The sequence below is a fragment of the Bactrocera latifrons genome, unplaced genomic scaffold (assembly GCF_001853355.1).
Source record: "Bactrocera latifrons isolate USDA-ARS-PBARC rearing strain unplaced genomic scaffold, ASM185335v1 scaffold_247, whole genome shotgun sequence".
Lineage (NCBI taxonomy): Eukaryota > Metazoa > Arthropoda > Insecta > Diptera > Tephritidae > Bactrocera > Bactrocera latifrons.
The window spans coordinates 111636-137838 of NW_017536041.1; the positions used below are offsets into that span (position 1 = coordinate 111636).

General features: G+C 37.4%; 2 protein-coding genes across 5 annotated transcripts in view; both read left to right on the forward strand.

Annotated features, from left to right (window-relative positions):
* The first annotated feature begins 4276 nt into the window (after positions 1 to 4276).
* LOC108969274 lies at positions 4277 to 6749 on the forward strand. The gene is made up of 3 exons (XM_018933889.1): positions 4277 to 4956; positions 5021 to 5181; positions 6385 to 6749. Exons 1-3 carry the CDS (start codon positions 4388 to 4390, stop codon positions 6540 to 6542), a joined length of 888 nt encoding a protein of 295 aa, XP_018789434.1. The 5' UTR covers positions 4277 to 4387; the 3' UTR covers positions 6543 to 6749.
* Positions 6750 to 16870: 10121 nt separating this feature from the next.
* LOC108969267 (mucin-6) overlaps positions 16871 to 26203 on the forward strand; it is a 46330-nt gene continuing 36997 nt past the window's right edge. The window contains exons 1-2 of one of the 4 annotated variants that reach the window (XM_018933874.1): positions 16871 to 16935; positions 18091 to 18452. The gene's annotated coding sequence lies outside the window, so the exon portion shown is untranslated. The remainder of the gene's footprint in view (positions 16936 to 18090; positions 18453 to 26203) is intronic. The other 3 variants (XM_018933876.1, XM_018933878.1, XM_018933877.1) reach the window with 3 other exon arrangements.

A 26203-nucleotide genomic window follows, 5' to 3' on the forward strand; every position in this document is an offset into this window, starting at 1 on the left:
CAGCGCATTGTTGGTGCATCGAAAAAAAATTAGAAGTGGTACTAAAACAGAATAAGYTAGAGAACCTAACATCCACATTTCAGAAATTTAAATAGCAAAATTTTCATTTTCAAAATTTAAAAGTTTACTTATGAGAAACAAATATATATAATGCAATAGTATTATTCTAGTATTGCCTAACTGAAACTAAAACATTTTTCCATTTTACTGGCAATTCATTTATTCCATCTCAAAAGCACTACATACGTTTGGCTTGGTGGCCAAGAATGAATCAAGCCTGTTTTATCTTAATTTGAAATGAACCGTATTTCAGTTAGTGCGTTCTGCGTCGACCAGAACAAATGCTAGTCAAAAGGGGCAAGGTACGGACTCTAAAACTGGTGAAACAAAACTTCCCAGCTGCTGGTTTTCAAATATATTGAAACCGGACTTGAAACATGATTCTCGAGTGCTGTGATGTTGGAAAATGATTGCCTTGTATCTAGTCGCGAATAATGAGCGTTTTTAAGCCATTGCTCGCTTCAATTTGATGCGTCGTTGTCGGTAGAGCTCCCCTTTAATGGCTTCATCCTGTTAAGAGGGGCTCATAATACAGCATGCCCTACTGATCCCACCAAATACACAGAGAATACCCAGAAATTCGGCTTTCCCATATGACTTTTTGCATKCAGAGTTGTTTTAATGGATCCATTTTCCATCACTAGTAACAAACCGATACAAAAACGACTTCTTTTTTAGCGCTCAGGCAGCATTTCTGACATCGAAAATCGTCTTTCAATCTTTCAACGTTTCTTGGCTTCAGTAGATATGACACAAAATTGAAATAATTTTGAAGGTACCTATTTTTAAACATCTTGAAATGGCTGTTCGAAGGACTTCCAAATATTCTACGAGTTCCCCTCACCTACAGATTGCTGTGTAGGCAATTAGAAGGTGTTTTGGAGTTTCAGGCTCCAAGACACAAAACTGGCAATTCGCACAAGAAGCGAGGACCATGTTATACAGGATTTGTGCGGAAACTAATAGGACAACGACTGGATTCGGTAGAAGGCGTCCCTGGCTAACGAACAAGTGTCTGGTCAGTTGTATCCGAGCATCTGGAGAGTGTGGACAAACTTTTTCGTTTGACGTGTTTCAATGAATGGTGCAAGCCGAAAATGCAGAGTTCGTTTGAACAGAGGTACGCTATCCAAGCAGCATGCACCACGGCTCTCGARGCTTTTCTGGAGAATGCCTACCGTGACGCCTTTAATGCTGCCAGCGCTGCAATTACGCAGATGGAAAATTCAATAAGTTTTTTAAATCGACGCAGTCCTATTACTTTCCAAAGAACCCAGTATTCAATAGCCAGTGTAGAARGCAACAAGTAGCCTGAGTTTTTCCGTTGGGAGGAGAATTTCATACTTAAACCTTGGTAGCACAGCAGCAGTTAAAGGTCACTTTAAAGCTTTCGACTAGACTAATGCGAGCACAATTTCCACATTCTTCGCTCTCTTTGCTTATGTCATGCATTCTCTAAATACAAACAGATCTGTAGATACTGAGCGATGGACTTAACACCTAGAGTTGGTTGATATCAGACATCGGACTCTGCGCGCACATTGAATGTCAAGCTTAAATGGAAACACTCACACTGAATGTCAATTAAGTATTTGGGAGTTTGTGAAATGTAATTATAATTGTAATTCGTTGATAATGCATTTAAGAGCTACATAACAACAAAACCAAACGGTGGTAACAATATCGGGGTGTGATTGTTCACGTAAGCTAACAAGCTACAGGCCAAAGTKGCTGTCTTCCGAAAATTGCGCCATCACACTGCAGTGACACAAGACACCATGCATAACAGCCGTGCAGCTTTAGTACTTCGCATAGCCAGGGCGACCGAAACGAACGCGGCAACTTGTATGGCTGACGATTAACKCGCTGGGAAMATAAGCGATGGTGTTGCTGCAATTGCTAATAGCTGACTATTTCGAGGTGAAACRAACGCATACAAAAACCATATTCAGCTATAAACTCATTCCAGAAGTAATTTGATAGAATAGTTATTAGTAATTCTAAGAATTGATCTGGTATGTGGGCATGGTCCATAAGTTTATTGCGTTTAGCCTTTACTGACTGTACATCATCTGATCTGATCAAAGCAATRCGCGAGCGAGTTCTTGTATTTTTCTATAAAATCACATAAACTGCAAGTCATCCCGCATCATCATTGACGAGCCGCGGTTTCAGTTGCACGCAACATAATGTGTGGTAAAAAATGTTGTTGTTATTTCTCTGGCATTATTGTTATTAATTTGATTTTGGTGGTTTGCTGTTTCAACGGCATGGTACTTATATGCGCGTACTCATATTTAGAAACTCATTTGGGTGCTCTACGGGCCAAAGCATCACCTTCGATCGACAAGACTGTGGCCTACGAGTATTTAGAGGCTACATATGTATTATGTAGTAAACCAACACACATACATATATTGATAGCAAATTGAAAAACAGATTTAATTTGAATTTGCAATGCACACTCGTATCGCTTGTTAAGCACTTACTTGAGAGTGTGTGTGTTGCGGTGTTTACGGTTGGGCTGTAATGTGCGCCTTTGGCTTGAGATATTGATACTTAAATTTAAATTTGCTTTTTAATGTCAAGGTCAGATGCAGATGTTTGAAGATACAAATTTTTGGCTTAGAACATACTCGTACAGTTAGAGCAGCCAACCTCGTTACTAAGCTCATCCTGAGATCCTCTTGCTTGTCTTGTTTACTTATACTTTCGAGATGATTTTGTCTGTTTCGGATTTGGCTTTATGTTTATAAGCCCTTTATATATTTAGAGCTGAGATTATGTCCTCAGCTATGTCTTTCTCAATCAGGAAGAATGTGAAAAAAGTAAATTGCTCTCTCATTCGATTATTGCATTAAAATGTTGAAACAACATATTTTTATCTCATTTCTCTTAACAGCGTTTTAAAAGAGTTTCTTGCTTCTGTTTTCAAACAAATTAAAACCTTCTTGTAACTTTTTACTTGATAGTATTTTTTAGTACTCAATTCTAGTACCTGATTTTCTTCGAAAGCATCTGAAAAAATATTATCGAGCTGAATGACAAAGAGACCATAAACTTTACAACGTCAATGACGAAGTGCTCAACACTCACTCACTAAGTGTTGTTGTCTTCGCAAAGGTAAACAAAATAGTAATTGACCTCTGTAAAGGTGGTTGTCTTCGCTAATGGCAAATAAAGGCTTCAAAGACCTCAAGAAAGGCTGCTGTGCTTGCTGAATGTAAACAAAAGGGTTAAAAGAACCTAGAAGTTTGACTTAGCTAATAATAAACAAAAAATATCATTGTGCTCAGAAAGCTTTCTTGACCTTCTAAAAGCATTGATAAGGGTGAAAAACAGAGTAAATAAGCTCAGCAAAGTACATTGACCTTCTAAAGGGTTGTTAACCTAGCTTAAGCCAAACAAAATCGAAGGGTTGCTGACCTAGCTAAAGGTAATCGAAAAATATTATTGTCCTCAGAGAAGTTTATTGACCCTCTGAAAGCCTTGCGGACCTCGCTAAAGTGAACAAAAGAGTAAATAAACTCAGCAAATTACATTGACCTCTAAAAAGGTTGTTGACCCAGTTAAATATTAAGAAAAAAAGTGGGTTGTTGACCTCGCTAAAGGTAAACAAAAAAGATCATTGTCCTCAGAAAAGTTTATTGGCCCTCTGAAACCATTGCCGATCTCGTTAAAGGTAAACAAAAGAGTAAAAAGTAAACTCAGCAAAGCTCACCACTAAGCCTTCTAGACATAATTAAAGGTAAATAAAGTGTCAAGAAAAGTTATTGACCTCCCTAAAGGTAAACAAAGGGGTTACTGACTTTAGAAAGGATCATTGACATGAAGGTTGTTGACCTCGCTAATATAGAAAAACGATCATTGAATCCGGAAGGGTTTTTGGGTCTCCCTGTTAATATCTGGATAATKCTATCTGCGATATTTTAGCTATTATATAGTATATATTTATTATATACCTATATTTTGAGCTGTGGTGGATTATGCAACAAAATGTATATACATATTGTATTTGAAAACATTTACATTTCACTCATTAAGAACAATATCATGCAAATATAACTCAAAGTATAGAGTAAAAAAGTTGACGATATTCAAAAACTATAATATTAAAGAAACAACACCGTTTTGTACAACTGACATTTAAGAAAACAAAAAACAAAATAAACAATTTTAACTTACATAGATTGTCGTAGCGATTTTTATTGAAAATTAGAAAATTTAGTATAAAAAAAAATTAGCATTAATTTAGTAGAAAAATATTTAGTATTTTCATTCTATTCGTTTTTCAATCTGCACATTTGTGACGAGTGACACGCAAAACATGGATCTCACTAGCGACTCGAAGCGAAATTCGCAGACGTGTCGGTTGCCGCAGAGGCGTTCGGCCAGCGTCGACGATGACGATAATGTGAGCAACAATTCCATGAGCTCCTTTAATGTGCTGCTAACAGCTGCCTCCGACTCGGAATCGCATTCTCCGGTCAGCGTGCGTGACATGATTAAACGATATGACACAGTGGCCAAGTTGGGCACCAAAGGTGGTGGACGCAGTCTGCAGCAGCAGCAATACAGCTTGCCTGCAATGAAGTCCGCATATTTTGGTGTGAACAATTTTGGCACCCATACGCTTTCGCATCGTTATCCCTCGCGTCATTATGTGACACAGAAGAAAGAGGAGGATAAGGGCAGTAAATCGACGCAAACCAATCGCGGTATTGACCACAATCACAGCGCCAAAGTGAAACACAGTTGCAAGCCAAACAATAATAGCTGCACAACGAAGCAGCAAACGGATGCAATGGATGACTCTTGCTTCGTGCGAGAACGTCACGTCTCTTTGAGCGATAGTGAAAATATCTATGTTGCCGATCACACCAGGCGCACCTCAAGGTTAGTGGCAGGGTATTGAGCAAATTTGAAATAGTTATATTGTCATGAATATCCAATGAAAAAGGTCGCCGCCTCGCGATGCTAATGATGCTGCCAGCAGTTTAGAGGAGAATATGCCAGACGGCAACGATAGGGCCGGTGTAACTGGAAGCATCGAGGARGCGAATTTTCAGCCAATGGAGACTTCTTATCAGAGTAAAACGACAATTGCAAAGACTGCCGGAGGTGAGTAGATCCTAGTTGTTCAAACATAGTTCGTTCCTATTCGTGCCCACGGTTGGCGTGTGAGAAACCGTACTGTGTTGAGATCGTAATTAAAACGCAATCCAATGAAAAACCTTTGAAAGTATCTTTCAGCATATTAAAGTTATTTTGGGGTAGTGTTGATAGTCGAAAGCTCCTATTTATAGGTAAAAGATTTTAGCTTCTGAAAATAGAACTAATGGATTCGGTGAAATGCAGGGCAGATGCTGGAACATTATCTATGTCTTTAGTCAGATGAGAAGGGACACACTCCACTGCTCTCAATACTCTAACTTAAGAGACATTCGACAGTTTGGGTGGAAAAGTAGCAGGTCTTTTATCAAATCTACATAGTTGCAGGCTAAGGTTTAAATTTGTTACCTCTAGGAATATAATGGGCCTTACGTTGGCCCAAGTGCGGTGTATGCGCCTTTCTTTTCAACCAACCAACCATCTTGCGTTCTACATTGGGCTAGAAGGATATTGTAGGCGCACAATAGCTAGACAGTAGTCGCTAAGTCCAGATGTGCAGCACTTAAACGCTAGAGGAAAACGGAGTCCTAACTCGTTTCCAATCCGATGTAAGGGGCGTTATTTCTTGTGAACTCTTTGGCATTGCAGGTTATAACGATTTTGCTGTGAATAGTCTCCTACACGAATCTGATAACGATAATGATTAGAAAGTCCTGAAAGTGTGGTATGTCCTGAAAATACACAATATATAGTATAGTATATACATATATAAAAACTCTTCTCCTTTTGGACCGAGCACACAAAAGTGCGATTTAAATGAGTTTTTTCCTGGAGCAACGTCTGCTAGCCGTGAAACATAGTCTAAAGAGTGTGTTCGTTGAATTTTCATAGGCTTAACTAAGATATCCATGCTGCCGTAGAGCACATACCATTCGAGGTTCCACTTCTTCGGTACTTATCCCTCACGCGGACGGCTACTTAGACTTTTTGTAGAACAAAAAATAAAAACGCAACATAGGAGGCTAGATAGAGGAGGGCAGCTAACGTTTCTAAACTAATTGTGAAAGAAAATTTGAGAGCAGATAACAGTATAATGGCTTAATATGCAAARTTTTGTTTGTAGCCCTTTCACTAATCTATTATGGCTTCGAGGGGGTTAGAAATGATAATCATAATTCGTCATTATAATTTTCTCTCACCATTTTCTTGCAGGTGTCCGCATTATAATCGATATATTTTTCGATCAGGAGCAGCAGCCAGTATCCGCCACAGATGTTGTGGGCAGTCGCGTTGAGACGGACATTCCGCAGAGCCGTATACTCAACGAATTTCAGCAGCAAGCAGCTTCCGCTGAACTAACACGCAACTGAAAGCAATCRGYCTCCTTTCAAGAACGTTTTCAAAGGATCGGTCAACTAAGCTATGAAAACTGTTTTATAAAATTGGTAACCAAACTGATATAAGCAACATGGATGWGCCCAAATCTTAGGTTTTTCTTATTTTGATATTTTTTAAATCATCAAGCGTTTCTGCATGCTTTCATGCSTTGAATTTATTTCTTACAAATTTATACTAATTCACTTGCCATATGGAATTTCGCAATGAGAATGCGAAATATAATATGGAATATAAATTGTTTCAAATTGCTGTTAGAAAAATAAAAATTGCAAAACTTCTAAAAAAAGGCATATATTTTCCCAGTTTTTTTGACGAGCTACTGTTGCATAATAGTTTAAAAAGTTGTGTGTTGATTGAAGAAAAGTTGGTGACACCAATACATTGTATTGAATTTAGCACAATTCCGCAACTMTTTTTGTAAACTATATGGCTATTATTATAATTGGTATTTGTCTAGCAATAACGATCAGAGAAAAACTTTTTACAATCATATTCTACATTACAATTAAGTTGACGCAATGCAGTCACGCATACTGCAACAAAGTTGTTAATAATATTGACCCTACACGCCCCCTTGCGACCAAGCCAACTTTGTTGCTCGGGCATAGGCCGCTTTGAGCATAAAGTAGCTGACTTCGTCGATTGAAGGCATAGAGCTGACTCCGTAGTGTGCCAAGTCTGAAGTTGAAAATAGAAACAGAAAAACTTTTAATTTCTCTTGTGTCTTTTGGAAAATGTGTTACTTTCATATATGCCTTTTAGCGCAACAGTTCGTGACATGGCGAACCAGTGTGGCAATACTCTCATGCACTTTGCTCTGAAGTGTCTTTCAGATTTTTCTTTAAGGTGATGAAAATTTGCTTGATCGTGTTGCTGACATTATTTTGTATTTTTTTTTCAGCAATGGTTATCCAATGTTTAGTTTAAAGTACTTACAAGTATACTTATATACTTTTGAAATGTTTKTATCTACATTTATATCCTCGCACGAGTAAGCAAATCAGTAAAGTGAACCGAACGAGAGCTACTTATTTGCGACTTTATACGGCTGGTCAACTAATATCGTAAGCAAGAAGTTGGGAACATCTTTTATATAATATTATTTTTTAAGCATTCAGATGAATCTTAATAAAAAACTATATGGTGAAAACTATAGTCTTGGCCTTTATAACTTACACGCAGCTTGCACTGCCTTTTATAATGAACATACTTACTCCCGAACGGCGTTTACAAATCGTGCAGATTTAATGCCAAAATAATGTCTCGGTGCGGGCGGAGCATCGCGCTCTTACTTTACTCTATTTTAGTGAAGATGCCGAGTATCGAAGAAGACCCGAATGAGTTCATYMGGCTCCCGCTTGAGTTCACTTTTAGTTATGTGGAGTGGCCATAATTCACCAGTAATTGTTGAGACGCCGTTACATCTTTRAAAAGTCACGGTTTGGTCTACAGTCTAAGCGGAAGGAATCATTGGTCACATATTTCTTCAAAGGTGGCCATAATTTTATAGAAAATGGAGAACGCTATAGAGACTAAATCTTTTCAGACCTGAATTAGTGGATGTTGATGTAGACAACAATTTGATTTCAACATTCAAGCCAGTATAACTCATACAGCCAAAAAAACAAACAATTTATTGAAGGAAACTTTTTTTGAGCGCATTATCTCGCGTTGTGGGTCTGTGGCGTGGCCACCAAGATCGTGCGATTTAACACTGCTCGATTATTTTTTTGGAGGTAGCTTGCTTACGCACATAGGTCCGAGATGATTCATATTTTAGAAGAGGTTACTCGGTGCGTTATTGCCCATTTGCTTGCAAAAAGTAGTCGAAAATTGCGGCTATTTGCTGGAATTTATACTAGCCAGCTGCTGCGGACACTTGTTCGAAATAATTTGTAGGCGTTTTTCGGCGATTTCGTCTTTCAAACGATCCAATAATGTCCTATGTAACAGTCCCTGTGGCGGAGGGAGCTATGTGTAGAAGTCCACGCGAGTGAGGAAGGTTCGCGGAGCGCCATTCACCTGGGAGTTGCTAGAAACCATTATTTTGCATATGGTGAAAGCTTCGCAGGACATCCTGTTTTAGACCAATTATCCTCTGGGTAGCTACAAAACATCCGTTTGAAGGCGAGCTAAAGTCAGAAGTCGAAACATTCCTTACCAGGACTGTGTGTAGGTTAAAAAGTACCCCCAATGAAAATAATAAAACAGCCTCGGATGAGCGCATGCCTGACGATAAAAATTTAATTGTGGTCTGTCCAAACCATAAAAAGGAAAACTCCAAAATCTACGCTAACTACCTTGGAATCATCGCATATAAGATTATATCAAGCGACTGACCATATATTCATCAAGCGTTATATCTTGAAAAAGACCCGTGAAAGGGGATGRCACTAACCACCTCTTCGTCGATTTTAAAACTGCTTTTGACAGCAAGAAAAGGAGCTCCTTTAATGCCGTCGGTCTTAAAATCCACCGTAGAATTACTCTTACCAACAGGTGCTAATTCTGCTAAATGGTACAGAGGCATGGACGATGACAACATCTGATAAGTCGACGTTACGAGTTTTCGATAGAAAGGTTCTGCGGAAGAAGGAAGGTCCGTTGCGCATTGTCGACGGCGAATATCGCATTCGAYGGAACGATGAGCTGTATAGTTATACGACGGCATTGACAWAGTCCAGMTAATTAAAAGACAGCAYCTACGCTGGCTAGATCATSTCATAGAAATGRATGCAAACACTTCGGTTCTGAAATTGTTCGACGCAGTAACCGACGGTGGAAGTAGTTGAAGAGGGAGATTTCCACTCCGTTGGAGAGACTAGGTGGAAAAGAATTGGGCTGCACTTGGAATCTCCGATTCGCTAAAACTGTGAGAAGAGATGAACGACTGGCATGCTGTTGTAAACTCGGCTATAACCGCGTAAGCGGTGCCTACGCCAATAAAGAAGAAGGAGCATTAAATGATATGCATTTTATTGCTTCTGCAAACCGTTAGTGTCCAAAAAGTTACCACTTTAGAAGCGATTTCTTACAACTGCAGCTTAGAAATGGAATACTTCAGGTAATTGCAGTGTGTGAGACTCAGTCAGCAATTGCCAATATTTTACCCAAATCAGGTTTCAGCATCAGCACAAATAGCTTCAACTRCTCTATATTCAGCTGCTTAATTAGAGAAGAACCACTCACCTACCCGCTGATTTGTCTATCGAGGGTGGACTGTGAATTCAGAGCTTCTTGAACCTTTCCTTCAAACTGCAGATAAATAATGCATTATGAGCTCGTTGGCAAATTGATTCAAATTATATATTTAGCAGCAAGCGCTTGAGTTGGTAATTTATGGTTGCCACAAATGGCTGAAAAACACAGGCTATAACGTAATTTTTGGAAATTTCTGAAGCWAATATTTGAAGACTTGCCATATTCTTTTCGCTTTCGGGATATTTGCATAATTTCTGTTGCAGTCTGTACGAAAACAATGGAGTTCATAGCTGTGCGCTCCGGTCYTAACGAGTATGAAGCAGACAAAGAAAAGWCAAAACATTTTCATGTTTTGTAAGTGGAGATTCCAGCAAAATACCATTTAATGAGCTCCACACAAATTAACACAATTGCTTTTATTTATCTACTTCTGCCGTTTGACACGCCAAAATGAAAGACAAGCCGAGTGCGAACCGTAACGAAATGCAAACAAACAAACTGTCCAACATGAGACGAGCCACGACCAAAAACAAAATACACCGAAAAGCAGCGTAACAATATTAACAACATTGTGCGCATGCGTTGCAAAGACGCCCGATCCAGCACAATGCAACACCCACTGCGTCCCACAATGCCTTCGATTCGCCTGTTTTTCGATGTTCCATAGTAAATTTGATTTCAGCTTTTTGCTTGGGTTACGCGGCGCTTTTTTGGCCTGCTTTAAATACTCACGAAACTAATTTAATGCACCACCGACAACGCGGCCAATAATGCTGGCTCATGTGCGCCAGGTCTGTATGTATGTGTGTGTGTGTGTGTGTGTGAGTCTAGCAGCAACGTCGACAAAAACAGACGCATCAGCAGTAAACAAACGTTTGTTTGTTGGCGTCGACAGTTGCTGCCTGCGCCGTGTGTAGTGCAACAGCCACCAGCAAAAAGGGCTCAATGCGCCGCCAACAATTGCAAGCGGCTTCGGGTAGCCAGTGATGTGTTGTGATACACAATCTCATTGCTATTGCTGTTCGCGATGTTGTACGCCATTTTTTAYGTCGCTGATGCTGATGCTGTGCSTTTGCGCAACCGCGGCGCTGATGTCAATGTATCGGCGGTGACGGCAGCTGTGCAAAACAACTAACTCCCGCGACTTGGCTCGTCTGCGCGCTCACCCACAGCGCCTGCTATCGACGACTTGGCAGCATTTTGTGTGCATGTYGTCATTCCTTAGCAAACTCCAGYTTAAACGCTCCTCTGCTCTATTAACAATTACTATAGTTTGCCTCATTTCCTTTCGCTTTGGTCGCTCAGAAATAGGTTTTCTGCCAATTTTGTTTTTCGGCTAGCAGTATGTCGTGTGTGTGTGTAAGATAATCATATTTAATGCATTTGGTAATCTAATTCGAATGGCTCGGCTGCTGTAAAGTAATAACAGTAGCGAATTTTGGCTGCATGAATATGYAATAAAATTGATTATTAATTTTTTTAAATTTTATTTTAATTTTCTCCGCCTTTTTAATACACTAATTTGAAAATCATTKTTATCGTTGGATTTTGCGGAAACATATATTGTTATGGCTTCATCCCGATTTCTGAAGTAAATGTGTCGGCTTATATCGCGATTATAAGAAATTGATTCTGATATGAGTTCATACATACACATATTAGACATTAAATAAACCTTTAACAAGCCATGAGGCTTATATGTATGTATACGATATTCGCTGTGGCCAATGCGCAAAGATCCTAAGCCCGACTCAGCAGATATTGTCATCGTACATGCCTCTGCACCATATATCAGGACGAAAGTAATAATTGACTTATGGAGTTTGGTTTTTGTTCTTCGAGAGAGGACTTTACTTCTCAATTGTGTACTCAGTCCGAAGTAACACCTGTCTGCGTTGGATTTCAAGGCTGAAATTGTTGTTGGTCTTAATACTGGTTCAAAGATAGACGAAATTATCTACGACTACGAAGTTGTGATTGTAAACTGTGATGTAGGAGCCAAAACGCGAATGCGACGACAGTTTGTTTGTTAACAGGAGATATTTCGTCTTGCTATAGCTTCCTTATCCATTCTGGAGAAAGCAGARCTAACAGCGCGTTTGTCTGTACACTCTTATAAAAGATGGTACCTCCTCTAAGGAGTTCTGCAGCTCGAATTAATTCCTCCAAGAGTAGATTGAAGAAGTCGCACGAAAGCTCGAAGACATCCTTTCYGATCCTGACGAAGATTTTGGTGTTGCTCAGCGACAGTTTACACAGCCGTATTAGTTTTGCGCGAATACCAAGTTCAGGCATCGCGGCATAAAGACAGCTCCTWTACATGCTGTTAAAAGCAGCTTTRAAATCGATAAAGTGATGGTGTGTGTCGGTCCTCTTTTCACGAATATTTTTAAAGATTTGGGGCAGTATGAATATATGGTTAGTGGTAATGCTTCTATTACTTCTTAAGACTGAGGCATGATCTTCTTGGTCGAAAGAGCCAGTGTAACTGCGCCACCTTCATTCTTAGCTGAGTTCTTTTTTATTTTTACGTGATTTTTCCAAGTGCGCCTCTTTTCAATTGCAATACATGATATTGAAAACTATATAAATTATATTCCTAATGCAAACATTTTTCTTCTTTTTTCTAGTTTTAGCGCCATGCGCCGAACATCCAACATAAATCTGACAACACGTACATAAATAACAACTCATAAAACTGGATTGACAGTGAAAAATTTGTCTGCCAAATTAAAAAAGTGTCATAATAATATAATAATAATATCACATGTAGATATAATCGATAGAATGCTTTGCGTCCGAACTTGTTATTAGCAGGTTTTGCACTGCCGATGACACGGCGCTGKCTGAGATCTACTATGTATATATTCAGACAAACATAAGTTTCATTTATTGTCACTCTCTTTCTGCCACAGCATAGTTTCTGTAGCCGCTRGGAAGAGCTGTGCTGGTTCTCACATTAAAGCCACAGAAATATGCGCCAAATTCAAGTAAAATTATTTTTTGTTTGCATAAAAAGAATCACAAGTAACTTGGTATGAAACTCTGTCATGTGCAAAAGTTGTTTGCCGTTATTTGTGTGAGTTTTTTCTTGTTTTTTTTTTAATTATAGAAGATTCTTGATAGTTTCGCAGCTGGTTTTGCGAAAACACAAATTTGTAGCGGCCTGCTCCCACAGAAGTAGATTTTCGTTGCCAATGCAGACGAYCTGCATAAAATATTAAATTGCCATAACTACGCAAACATATGTGTATGTAAATCTGATTTGAAGTTGTCTATATATATGCATATACATTTTCTTATGTTTTTTGTTGATTTTTCTTCACATTCAAGCTGCTCAAAGCGGCGCTGTTCTCGGCTAATAAAGTGGCAACTTTGTGCGTCAGCATGCTGATAACGTTTACAAGCAACACTGATCAATATTACGGCAACAACAACTACACAATTTTGCATAGCATAATATATGTAGCATTGATGTGCTGCAGATCTTTTTACAGATTTATGGAAATGAAAACAAAAATAATAAAATAAAATATTTGTTATTGACGAATATGCAGCAAGATTAAGGCGGATTAGAAAAATTTATGGAGCCTTCAAACAAAGAAAAAAAAAAGATAGGATTAAACTAAGTTACTTTGGGTTGAAAAATATTTCTATATACACATTAGAATATGTGCGTAATGGAAGGTAGATTTTCTGACCCAAAGAAAGTCCAGCGATTTGTTCTGCTTCTTAAACCAAAAAAGGCTCCGGAGTAACCTTCATCATATCGACCACTGTATCGACAAAGTGTACGAAAGCATAGTAAGAGACCGTTTGGAGTTAGCAATCCAGAAAGCTAGCGGATTATCAGAAAGACAATACGGCTTTATGAAAAAGAGMTCCACCATTGACGCACTATACAACGCAGTAAGTGGCAAACGTTGGAAAGGTGGAACCAAAAAATATTGCGCGTTGATCACCTTGGATGTGAAGAATGCCTTTAACTCAGCAAAGTTATAAAAGTAAAAAGTAAACATAATCAAGGCTCTGCATGACACACGCGCTCCTCAATATCTTATGATCTTATGGAAATTATTATGAGTTTTTTTTGAAATTAAAGCGACAATTATTCGCTACAGATGAAGAATGCTAAAGTAGCAGGTGAAGGCATCAAGAGCTACTCTATTTCGGGTGAAGTACCGCACGGCTCGGTTCTAAGTCCCCTTCTATGGAACCTTAAATTAATTATATATGCAGCCGACCTTATTGTAGTAACAGTGGCCTAGATGATCTCCAGAACAAATGCAATGAGTGCCTAAACTGTCTGTGACAATAGTTCTCCTTAATGAGTTTAGAACTCTAATAAGACATAAGTCTTGCACATAAGTACTAGAAAAGTGGAGGAAAGTATACGAGTACATAACTCTCACCATAGGAGAGTGTGAGATTCATTCACAGCCACAATTAAACATATGGGAATAGTAATGGACTCAAGGTTCGAATTAAAGTATCACCTACAGTACACTGTAAGTAAAGCGAATAAAATCCTAAACGCCTTAACAGGAATTATGGCAAATAAAGCTGCGAGCTTTCCAGCCATAGTTTCCAGCTGGATTTCTACATTACCCAAATACTAAGTGGACGTAGGTGCTTTAGAAGCTACCTGTACACATTCCAGCATGACATGAGTCCATATTGTTCGACGTGTTCAGAGTGCGCCAAAGACTCTGAGTATGTAATGTTTTATTGTTCTCGCTTTTTAAGTACAAAGGAAGAACTTATACAGACATATGTATGTCAATCCACTGAGAACTGGAAAGCTGTCAGCGAAGCGGCAACCTCAATCATGACAAAATTGAGACATATAGAGCAGAGTAGACGTCCGTCAGTYCGCGCCTTAGAGGAGTTGTCAATGTTCAATGTTTTATCACTCCCACAAAGCAATACTTAACTAGGTGATTCCGAGAGTCTGTCGTTGGGAGTAGGTTACGTTTAGCGGATTGAAGTTCCGCCCTCCGACTTTTGATGATTCCTCCTACTTTAACAAACAAAAAAAAAAAAAAAAAATTATTGCACTCAAATAAACGCAACCAAAAAAAAAATGTTATGCTGCCTATTAAAATCTTTCGCTGTCATTCAATTAAAAATACAAATGTATATGTAAACAAGTGAATGGCACTCCAATTAATCAACCCACTCGAAAAATTGTCAAATCAGCGTTTTTTTCGCAACGAAAATCTGCATTTCAAGCGGCCATAATCATCTTCAGTACGCAAGGCAAGTGCACAATGGCCCTGAAAGCGCAGTAATCAGCCAAGAAGAAGCTCTTTGCGCTGCGGAAAGTGGCATGAGTTCGCTGCAAAATATAATTCACAACAAAATATGCCAATCCGTTTACTTACGCACAGTCAGTGTTGCCACCCGCACCGCAAATTCAGTGTATATACTTTCGTTTATTGTTGCATGTGTGTGGTGTAGCGACTTTTGGCTGTCAATTGACTCCAATCAAACAAAAGCAACAGCAGCTCGTGCAATAACCAAACAATAACATAATAGAAAATGAGCCATTAAGCCGTTAATTGCAGCAACCAAGAGCAACTAAAATTACAGCCGCTTAAACGCACGTTCAAATCGAAAATACGTATGTGTAAATGGCACCAAAGCGGCAAACGTCAACCGTAAAAATAACATAATCAAGTAATGWAACACCKTTTGTTTGTAATTGTTGCCCTGTGGCAAGCGCAAAAAAACTAAATACATACAAATTATGGCTGATTTGTAAGCTACGCAACGCAACGCAATTATTCTATACACACACACGCACKAGTGTCTGCGCACACCTTCAACGTATTGCTACTAGTAATTTTCGCATTATTTCTTTTATTTGATTAAATTTTTTCGCATCGCTTTGCGCCTGTTCGCACCAAATGTACCATCAACATGAAATCGAGAGCGTCTAATCGYCAGCGAAGGTGAAGAGCACACTTCACTCTTCTTRYTATTGTTGTTGTTGTTTYASAAATGACTCGCGTAAAAATACAGTTATTGGGAAAGGTAATGTCACCAGCCTATATACGCCGCTGAAGCCGCAACAACGACTTAGTTGCATATAAACATTATTTGTATTGTGGCAACATGTTGCTGGCGAGCTAAATGTTTATAGGCGAGTAGATAGGCAGTTAGTTGTTAGATTTCCACATGTCTGTGCTTTCATGCATATTAGTGAGTATATGTATATGCAAGCAGATACAAATCCACACTGATGACTAAAAAATTGCTACTAAAGTAGTTAAGTAGTAAGTAGTAGTAAAGCAACAAATGGAAGCTGCGGCTTTGTTCAAAATCAAAAATTGAGAAAGTTCAAAGAAAATTTGAAATAAATTCTCTATTACTTTGCTTTTGCTGTGTTAGTACTCTTTTAGCTATTTTTTTTAATACTCACAAAATTCCACAACTCTGACAAGAAATAATGTGCGCCCAGCAAACGAAAGACTTAAGCAACAAACGTCGCCTTACTGCCATTGTATCACAGCAAGCTAATAAAGCGAAGCGTTCTACAACCGGCTTAAAACTCCAGAAAAAAGAACATTTGCAAACTCAAAACTCTCGCGCCCACACACACACGCACACATACACCCATCGCTCTCTAGCAACAATTCAACTTTTGAGGGACTTTCTCAGCTCATCGCGCACGCATGCACACTATCAACTGTGCAAGCGCTTATTTTTTGCATTCGCGCAATTGCAGAGATATGCAAAGCAGCAATACTGACTTTGTTGCTTGTTGGCTGCAACAATTGCTACCATTGCCATTTGCTTGCTGAAGCTGTAATGTTGCTGGCTTGCGGTCTGCTTTGTTACTCTGCCGCTGCTGCGCCACTCTTGTTTATCTCTGTTTGCTCGGAGCGCCTGTGCTTAASTGCTTTCCACTTTGTTGCGCACATGAGAAGACTCATGCCAGCGGCATCTGCTTGAACATCTTGCTCTGCCTGCTGACCTACTGCTGGCAACTGGCTTACGTGTGTGTGTTTGTGTGCTGAGTGCTTGTGATGCGGCGGCGTCTTGTGGATTTTTATGCCCAAATGTGCATGAATGAAATTTCAGTTCTTGTCAAAAGCTCGAAACGAACGGTTGTGCGCTTCCAATAACYTCCAATAACTGCGGCTCGCGTCTACTCACAAAGTAAATAACACAAATTTTTATGCCGAAATATAAACGTGCGAGATATTTTCTTTGCATAAACTATGAACTATTARTTTTTCAGCTAACAAGTGTTTGTGTTACTAAGAATGCGATTATACWTTAATAAAGAATTATTGYCAACTTTGAATTTAACATATCYTAGCGCTGAGAAGTAGCTGTCTTTCGCAGAATGTCAGAATTTCGTGTAGATACCCTAGTGACCTAGTCATGAGGGCTTTCATCGCCCTACCGCCGCGCCAGTCACACTGTGTCACGCAACCTGACGTGCCGCAGAATTGTAGTGAGCAGTTGGACGCTGAGGTGTATGTGTGTGTGTGTGTGTGTGCAAGTGTGATGGCGCTGTCCCAAAATGGAAATGGTTAATATGAAAAATCGCATTTTTGTGCAAATGCTAACAAGTTTTCCTTGGCAATAATGTACGCGGCGCCCACAACACAACGCAAAACGAAATTAAAACAGCATTGCGACAACAACAACAATAACATAGAGCAATAGCGCTGCAACAGATTTCGTCTGTCTGGCGGGCCAGTAAATTGGCAGACAAGAACGCTCCTCATTCGTACGAGTGATCGCATCTTCAAAGCTTGGCGCTCGAGCTGCTGCCGGCGTCGTCGACTTGTTGTTAACTCTATTGTCGTTGTTGTATTTRTAGTGCACTTTTTGCATTGCATTCACGGTAAATGAAACTGGCTGAGTGTATGCGGCCGACTCGGCACTCGCTGGCTGTGTGATCTTTTGCACTTTAAACGCTTCACGCGGCGCAAAACAACAAGAGCGTCAAAGAAGCAACCAAGCCAAGCGTTGCTAGTCACAAGACCATATTTGTCTCTGAGAATTTATTTATTTTTTCACTTTGCAATAATCTGAGTTTTCTCTTCATTAGTTGTAATAGACAAATTTGCAAAAGTTGTGGCGCGGCGCTTTAGTAAWCGAGTGAACGCCCCAAAATGTTTTAGCAAGCCAGAAGTTAGTAAAATAAATTAGTAAAAAAAAAAACACACACACACACACATTTTCAAAGCAAGCTCTTCTACTTGCGAAAAACTTTTAAATTTATCTGCTTTCAAGTCCTCCTTGCTGCAATTTTCGTTGCTAGTTTTTATAACTTCTTTCATCTTAAATTTTTTCGCTCAGCCACTTCTGCCTTTATCATAGACATTGTGTCCTAAAACAATGCAGATTTGTTTGTGAGTTGGTGTGTAGCGAGTCACATGATTCTTTGCACTCCCATTTGCGAAATATCTACCACAAAGAGTCTCTAACACACAAGCTTCCACGAACAATGGTCCATTCARAAACAAAGTGATGCGGTGTTCTTTCGCGCGCGCAAAATTCTCAAGTGTTGTTGTGAAAAAAAAATAAAAAAAATACTTAATTGATAAAAATTTAAATATAAATATTTTTTCTATACATCTTACAATAGTTACTGAGTGGAGTTATCATTTGCAGGCAGTAATATTTAAATATAAATTGTGGAATATTTCTAGAAGATCACGGTAAGTTCGAAATTAATTTTAAATATTTTTATGTTTATTTTTGCAGAACTTTTAATAATCTCGTGATTTTTTTTTAAGTTTTTTGAATTTTCAATTTTTTCTTCAATAATAATATTATAAAATCACTAAATTTTAAATTTGAAGTCTAAATACTAAGAGCTAGTAATATTTTATGGAAATGATCATATTTTAGAAAACGTCAATTGCGTTATGCAAAATTGTTTGTCCATGAGTACAATACACTATCTGTAGCAGTTATTCAAGATAGTCTTCAATATTTACAATTACTTCTCTAAATGTCGCTATATATCTACTCGAGACTAGATAATTAGAGAATGATCAATTTGAAGACCTATTCTTACTAAATCTGATAATAAACTTTTTTATCCGTTTTTTTTTTTTAATAGAAATCTTTATTATTGCCTTTATAATAGGCTAATATGCCAACGTTACCTCTTTCGTTACCAGTAATGATCCCTTTGATGAATATAGACTAAGTATTCTGAAAAATAGATTCTTAGATACTACGCAGAAAATCTCACCGAGCATACTATTATATATGATTTATGACTTCAARAAACTGCCATGAGAAAAATATCCTTAGAATTTATTCATAATTTTAAAACTCTGCATTCATACTTCAATATCTCTGTCGTCCCTCTCAAAATTATATACCTTGGCCAAGATACACTTCTGGCAACGTTTTTTCCAATTTTCGAAGCAGTTGTTAAAGTCAATTTCCAAAATAGTCTTCTATGGGATTTACATTTAATGTCTTCAGTTGACAACCAACGGTTTTCCGGGAGCTTTCGCTTGTGTTTGCTGAATAGCCAGAAGTCGCACGGTACTAAGTGTTACAGTGGTTGCAGCACGATATCAGTTGAAAATTTGCCGAAAACTCACGAAGCATTCAAGCAGTATGCGAAGGTACATTATTGTGGTGAAAAAGACAAAAGTTGTTGGCCCATAATTCTGGCCTGCTTTTAACGAATAGCTTCGCCCAAACGACGCATAATACTCAAATAGTATTCCCTTTTGACAGTTTGGCCGTTCGGAAGGAATTCGATGTTCACCACACCACGTTAATTGAGGAAAAATGTCAACACAACCTCGATTTTTGACYTGCTTTGACATGGTTTTTTTGGCTTCGAGTCTCATTGGCCACCATATTCTGCCGATTGATCGTCTATTTCAAGGTCGTAGGCATAGATCGAAGACTCATCATCGGTAATGATACGCTTCATGTCATTCTGGTAGTCGCAAAGCATTGTTTCACAAACGTTCATGCGAGGCTTTTTTCGAAAAAATTTATTGATTTTGCAACCAATCGTGCTTAAGAAACTCTCCTCGACGTTGTTTTGTTCAAAGTTTCAGTCTCTTTGGTACGAGTCTAACAACACACCCAAAAGATTCACCAAAATATGTTGAGGTGATTTATAAGTGATGTTGAGATCTTAGGTATTCTTTTGCTCCAACTTAAAAAATAAAACTGCATAAATATTGGCTTCTATGTGGACCATAAATTCTTTCTAACGTCTAATAATTAAAAAAATTCTATAAAAAATATATTGAGTGGAGTCTTTTTGTCTGTTATTTCATTTATAAGCTGAGCTACTGAGTTACTTTTGCAATTCTCGCCACTATTCATTACTCTTCATTTGAGTTTGCTTCCCAAAGTTCGTTCCCACAAATACATTTTAAAGACTCCTCAAATTTCAGCATAAAAGTGATTATTTCGTGAAAGTATTTGAATCAAGGACCATAACAGTTAAGAGAAAAATCAAATCAAGTTTAAGTCAAAAGTTATGAAATTAATTTTATTTTGTGAGAAGACAAATAAAAATTTTATTTGTGTACTCTTCAAAAAAACAAAAAAAAAAAAAAAATTATACTACAAAATTTATATGTTTAGCCAACAGTTCCTTCATAATGATTTTTTTTATTAATTATGTATAGCTATTATTTTCCGTCCCTGATTTGTATACATTTGTACACATTCATTATTCCACACATTCAATAATGGTCTTAAAGTTATTGGGTTCCCACTTTCCCATAGTTACCTCACACCACACAAAATATAAGTATCACTAAASTAACTTCATAATAATAAAAACTTCAATGAGAGCTCCTCCTTTTATTAGTTTAAACTGAATAATAAATGCAAACATTTAAAAAAATACACCATATATACATACATACATAAATACAACCAATTGTATAATATTCGAGCAACAAATTTGTCATTACATGCTAAATTACTTTGCTTGGCACTTCCTTCAAATTTTTATAATAACATTTGCAATTCTTTAACAAACAGAGTTTGAGTAACTTGAGTTTAATATTTTAATACTTCCCCAGCACAGAAGTGAGTGACATTTTTACGAGCGACATTTATTTGGGATCGTAACAATGCTCGCAAAAATTARGCGTTTTGAAAGTGTTGAAGTAAATGAGATTTTGCATAATTGCACAGTTAATTCGATTTATGGAAGGCGGATGGTTTCACAAATATATTTTGGAAAGTATTATGATAATAATAATAATAATAATAATAATAATAATAATAATAATAATAATAATAATAATAATAATAATAATGATTCGTCAGTCTTTAAGCGTGTGTTGAATGCAGAATATTAAAATTATGTGTTAGAAACTATTACAGAAGCTGAAGGCCCTGGCAGCCAATGCTTTATATCTATAAGTGGAACGATTACTTATGTATAATTATTTCTCTTTTAAATAAATAAAATAAATAAACTAGTACAGAGAAAATCTCTGAAAACTGAATTCAATATTCCCAATCRTATATTAATTTCACTTGACAAAACAACATCAAAGTATTGGGTTGTCGAAAAAGTCTTTTCGTATTTTGTCAAAAGATGTCGCTGCAATCGTATATCTCCAGTGCAACTAATGACATTGTGTCATAGTACCGTCTAGTATTGGAAAGGTGAGATTTTAAGCTTCATTTAATCAAAACTAATTTTTTCTTTTTATTTAAAAATTTAAACTCGGTGAAGTTGAAAACAAGTTACTGCTGTTCAAAACTGTGTAAAAATAATGAAGAAATTCGCAGTTTTTTGAAATTTTTCTTTTTTAAAAGGGAAGAATACCACGCAAGCCCACAATAAAATTTGTGAAGTTTATGGAGACGATGCTGTATCAGTTCGTGTAGCACAACAACGGTTCGCACGCTTCCCTTCTGAAAGTTTCGAAATTTCGATCTACAGTGATGAAAGCTTTACACTTCTGGAATAATGGCTCTAGCGGGAAAATGGCAAAAGGTGAGACGACCAAAATGATACATATTTGTTTATTTATTTATTACTAAAAATATAAAAAACAATAAGTTGAAGTTTGATTAAAAATACGAAAAGACTTTTTTGACCACCTAATATTTGCCTTTAAGACCTCATTATTGGAGTATTTGCTCTGCTTTATATTAATATGTGCATATATATACATATGAGCCTGCAGCTGGTAGCATAATTGATATTTAATCGCTTCCGGGACGCACATGTATGCATTTGGAAATTAATTACTAAATAATCATAGAAACATTCAAAACAGATTAATTATGTAAGTGTAATGAGTTCGCAGAGACGTGATGAATGGGGCATCCAGCAGATTTTCACCTCAGCACTGATCAATGCAAGTGGCGAGTAGGGCATCGAGRCGACTCGCCCCACTTCGTTTGTTGCAAGCGAACATAAATATTTGTGTACAGTAGTGGAAACGGCGTTGTTAATTTTTGGTCAATTAAATTGTGTAAAAATGAAAGCTCATTTGCAGCATTACGACATAATCCCTACATAACGAGTTAGACTGTGCTTTTGCAAGCAAAAAAACTATTAACAATATTCAATAAAGTATTTATACAAAAGAGTAATTCATCTTGTCTTTTGTGTRTTTCATAACTGCCGCTGGTGTTACATATCTATTGTTCTCAGATCTTCAAAGCCCTGCGCACGAGTGTGAAAGGTCAATAAACCAAAACAAGGTGCGGGAAAAATCGAAAAATCTTCAACAAAAAATATCAAAAAATCAGCACAAAATGAACACGAGCAGAATAGCGCATACAAAAGCGAGGTACATATGTATGTATGTACTCATGTGATTTATGTGAGTAAAAAAGCGAAAGTCATTGGTTTGCAAATATTCACAATTGTGGCGTCGTGCTGCTTCTTCACTATTTATTTTTATTTTTTTTTTTTTGCAATGCTTTTCATTAAATCATTAATTTGAGTTTAAGCGGRAAGCGGCACAGACGTGTGAGTTGGGTGTGTGAGTATATTTAAGATTTGTTATAGTAAAGTTATTATGTGTATCATTACTCATGCAAATTTTGTTGCTTTTTAAACGCGGGAATTGAACTGCTAAACTATTAACCTAGTTTCCATAAAATCAATTAAACTCGTTAAGTCATACTGAAATGTTCATATAATACGTGGTCTGAAGCAGACGGAACAATTGAAATAACAGATTCATTACAGAATTTGCATTATATTGTCTGCTTATTTTATTGAAGAAGGGTTGTTGTTATACCACGAACAGGGTGTACTAAGTTTMCCACATAGTTTATAACAAATAGCAGGAGGCGTAGGAGGCCTTATAAAGCATATACATGAACGATAAGCACAACGAGTTGAGTCTATTTAGCGTTGTTTACCTGCTCRTCCAACCGCTTGTATATATTCAAACTAATGCTTCAGTTATGAAGATATCAATCGCTATAGCGCATAGCTGTCATACAAACTCACCGATTAAAATTAAGTGCTTTTATGTAAAACTATTTATTTGTCAAGTAATTGTTAGAAAATTCGAAAAAATGTGATAAATATCTACAATCTCCGAAGAAATTCCTCAGATCGGATCACTATAGCATATAATTTCCATACAAACTGACCGAATAAAATTAAGATGGACCTTTTATGCTATAAAAATGCACTTATGAAGTATATTACGACTGCGGTGCAGACAACGTTAAAGGGTTTTCTTGTTATATTGATTATTCGACTGCCTTCAAGATGTTGTCTGCTTGAAAACTCTATTGTTATTATTTTTTTTTAGATTTTTTCCAAGCAAATATAATTCTACAATCTGCTTAACCTTCGCTTACGTCTTGTCTTAGACAGACCCTCCTAAATAATCATACAAAAAATGTTTAAAATGGCWGCCAACGATGTGGAGTTTTGACATCCATCTCATTTTACGGTATTTTACTTACTAATCAACMAAAAATTGATTGGAAATTTAATTTAAAATTTATTATCAGAGGAATAATTTTTTGAGAATGAAATAGACAGTAAACGCACGTGCAAATACAAAGAATGAAAGAAGATTTTATAACGAGCTTTGCTGTGCAGAAAAATACTCACAGCTCTCTGCAATCTGGTTGCAGTGTTTGTAGAGATAAACAGTTATGCATTGTGGTGAATAATTTTACAGATTTTTTTCCAATCAAATTATTTTGTTTCAACCAATATAGTTAGTCGCAAAAGTCTTTTCGTATTTCTAATCACACTTCAACTTATTTTTTTTTTTATGTTTATATATACTAATACATTAAAATACAAATATATGCCATTTTGGTCGACCACTTTTTGCTATTTTTCCGCTAGAGACATTATTCCATCAGTGTAAAACTTTCATCTGCTTAAATYGAAATTGCGAAATTTCCAGAAAGGAAGTGAGCGAACCATTGTTGTGTTATACGAACTGATACAGCATCGTCTCCGTAAACTTCACAAATTTCATTGTTGGCTTGCACGTCATTCTACCTTTTTTTATACAAAAAATTCAAAATATAGCAAATTTTATTCATTATTTTTACTAATTTTTGAATAACTGTAACTTTTTTTTTWAWMWYCCCSRAWTTWAWTTTTTTTTTTTTGATAAATAAAGCATAAAATCTCACCCTTCCAATCATGTAGGGTACMAYGCAATGGGCTTGGTAGCACYGGAGATATACGACTTCAACGACATCTATTGACAAAATACGAAAATACTTTTTCGTCTATCCAATATAAAGCTAGTTTGACGCTTACTGCCAAACTGCACATTTTGCAATATCAAAATGATAATCAAAACGGAATTGTTGCACGTATTAGTTTTCAAACAGTTTCTCATGTTTTGCAGCAATTTCAGTTTTATTGAAATGTAATAGCAACAAACCGCAACGGAACTACTCTYATACACATTGCTGGTTGCTGGTTGCTTGAGAACAGAAGACTTAAGCAGCAAACTTGTTTGAAATATCACCGCATTAATATGCAAATGACCGAATAAACTCATGCAAAGACTTACAGCACTTGACMGTTATGCATGCAAACTTTGCCAGYAATGGCCAACGCATTGACATCCCACAAATGCAGGGTGCGGGTAACGGAACTACTAGTGAGCACAGCATCRGCTGGTCAGCTTAGAGTTATAGAAATATAAGTTTCTTTTGCGAATTAGTTAATCCCGCTAATTAATAGCGCCCACATTTTTGTCGCTCGCGCCCCACTGTGGGCCAACAAACAATCAATAGCAGAGATTTACCGTAATTTCACTAAGCAATTAATGAGCATACCGCTAGCGGCGGCGGCGGTGATGTAATCAGATTTTCACCAACCAACCGCTGCTGCCACTGCACAAGTACAGTTAACTAGCAATGCTTACYACTTTATTTCTTATAWACGTTTCGGTGCAGTTTCGTCAGCGCTGCCTGGCGAGTGAGTGCAATAGTCAGCGCGTCTTTGTCATTGTCATCGCCTGTTCGCCTTTAATTCAAAGTGTACGCTTTAATTTATTGACTCGTYTGATTGCGGCATTCAATCCAAATACAAAACCAAAACCATTTCCCTTTCAGCCAATTATTTCGGGTAAACAGATTGAGCGTGTCCGACAAATGCTAGTTGCATTTTCAGACCAATTGTTGCACGTTTAACAATGCTTGCATCCGCTAATATCTTCAGACCGCAAAAGGTTGGCATTTGACCCCAAGTGCSAGGCAATTGAAACAGCCGAAAGCAAAGCGAAAAGCAAGTGAACGAATTGAAATCCTCAGCGTGTTTTGTGTGGTGTTAATTTAAGTGTTTGTCTCTAAGAGGCCTGAATCGCTGTCATTTGTTGTTGGTGGTGCTTTTCCGCGTCAATTTGGTGTTTAAGTTTAGAGTCATTGCAATGGTTTTTGATAGCTGCATTTTGCAGCCTTTGCGCCACAAACACTACATCCGTCAATGCGGTTGTGTTTCTCTGTAAAGCTATTCTTCCAGTGAGGTTTCAATTTCCAATGCACTTTAACCACTTATAAAGTTTTGTGTCGATTGTTGGCTAAATAGTTGACTTTGGCTGTCGATTGAACGGTAATTGAGCGGAATTAATAGGCTTCGGTGGCCGTAAATACAAATGGATTGGAAGATGAGTCTTTACTCGAGTTGTTTGTGCAGCTATACTATTGAAGGATAGGTACACTGTGTGAGCCCTACCTATGCGAACATTTAAACTCTGCAGTTTTCCTTCGGTTATTGCAACCATTTGGTTTGTTTTGTTTATACGCAGTGAAAATGAGACTTAAGAACAAACTCTCTTGCCATCAAAATATTTTCTCAACACTTGCGTATGTCRTACTTGCATCATACATTTTGTGCATAAAAAGTCTTTTCGTATTTTTAATCAAATTTCAATTTATTTTCTTTATTTTTAACATATACTTTAATGAACAAAATATGTAGCATTTTAGTCGACCAGTTGTTGACATTTTT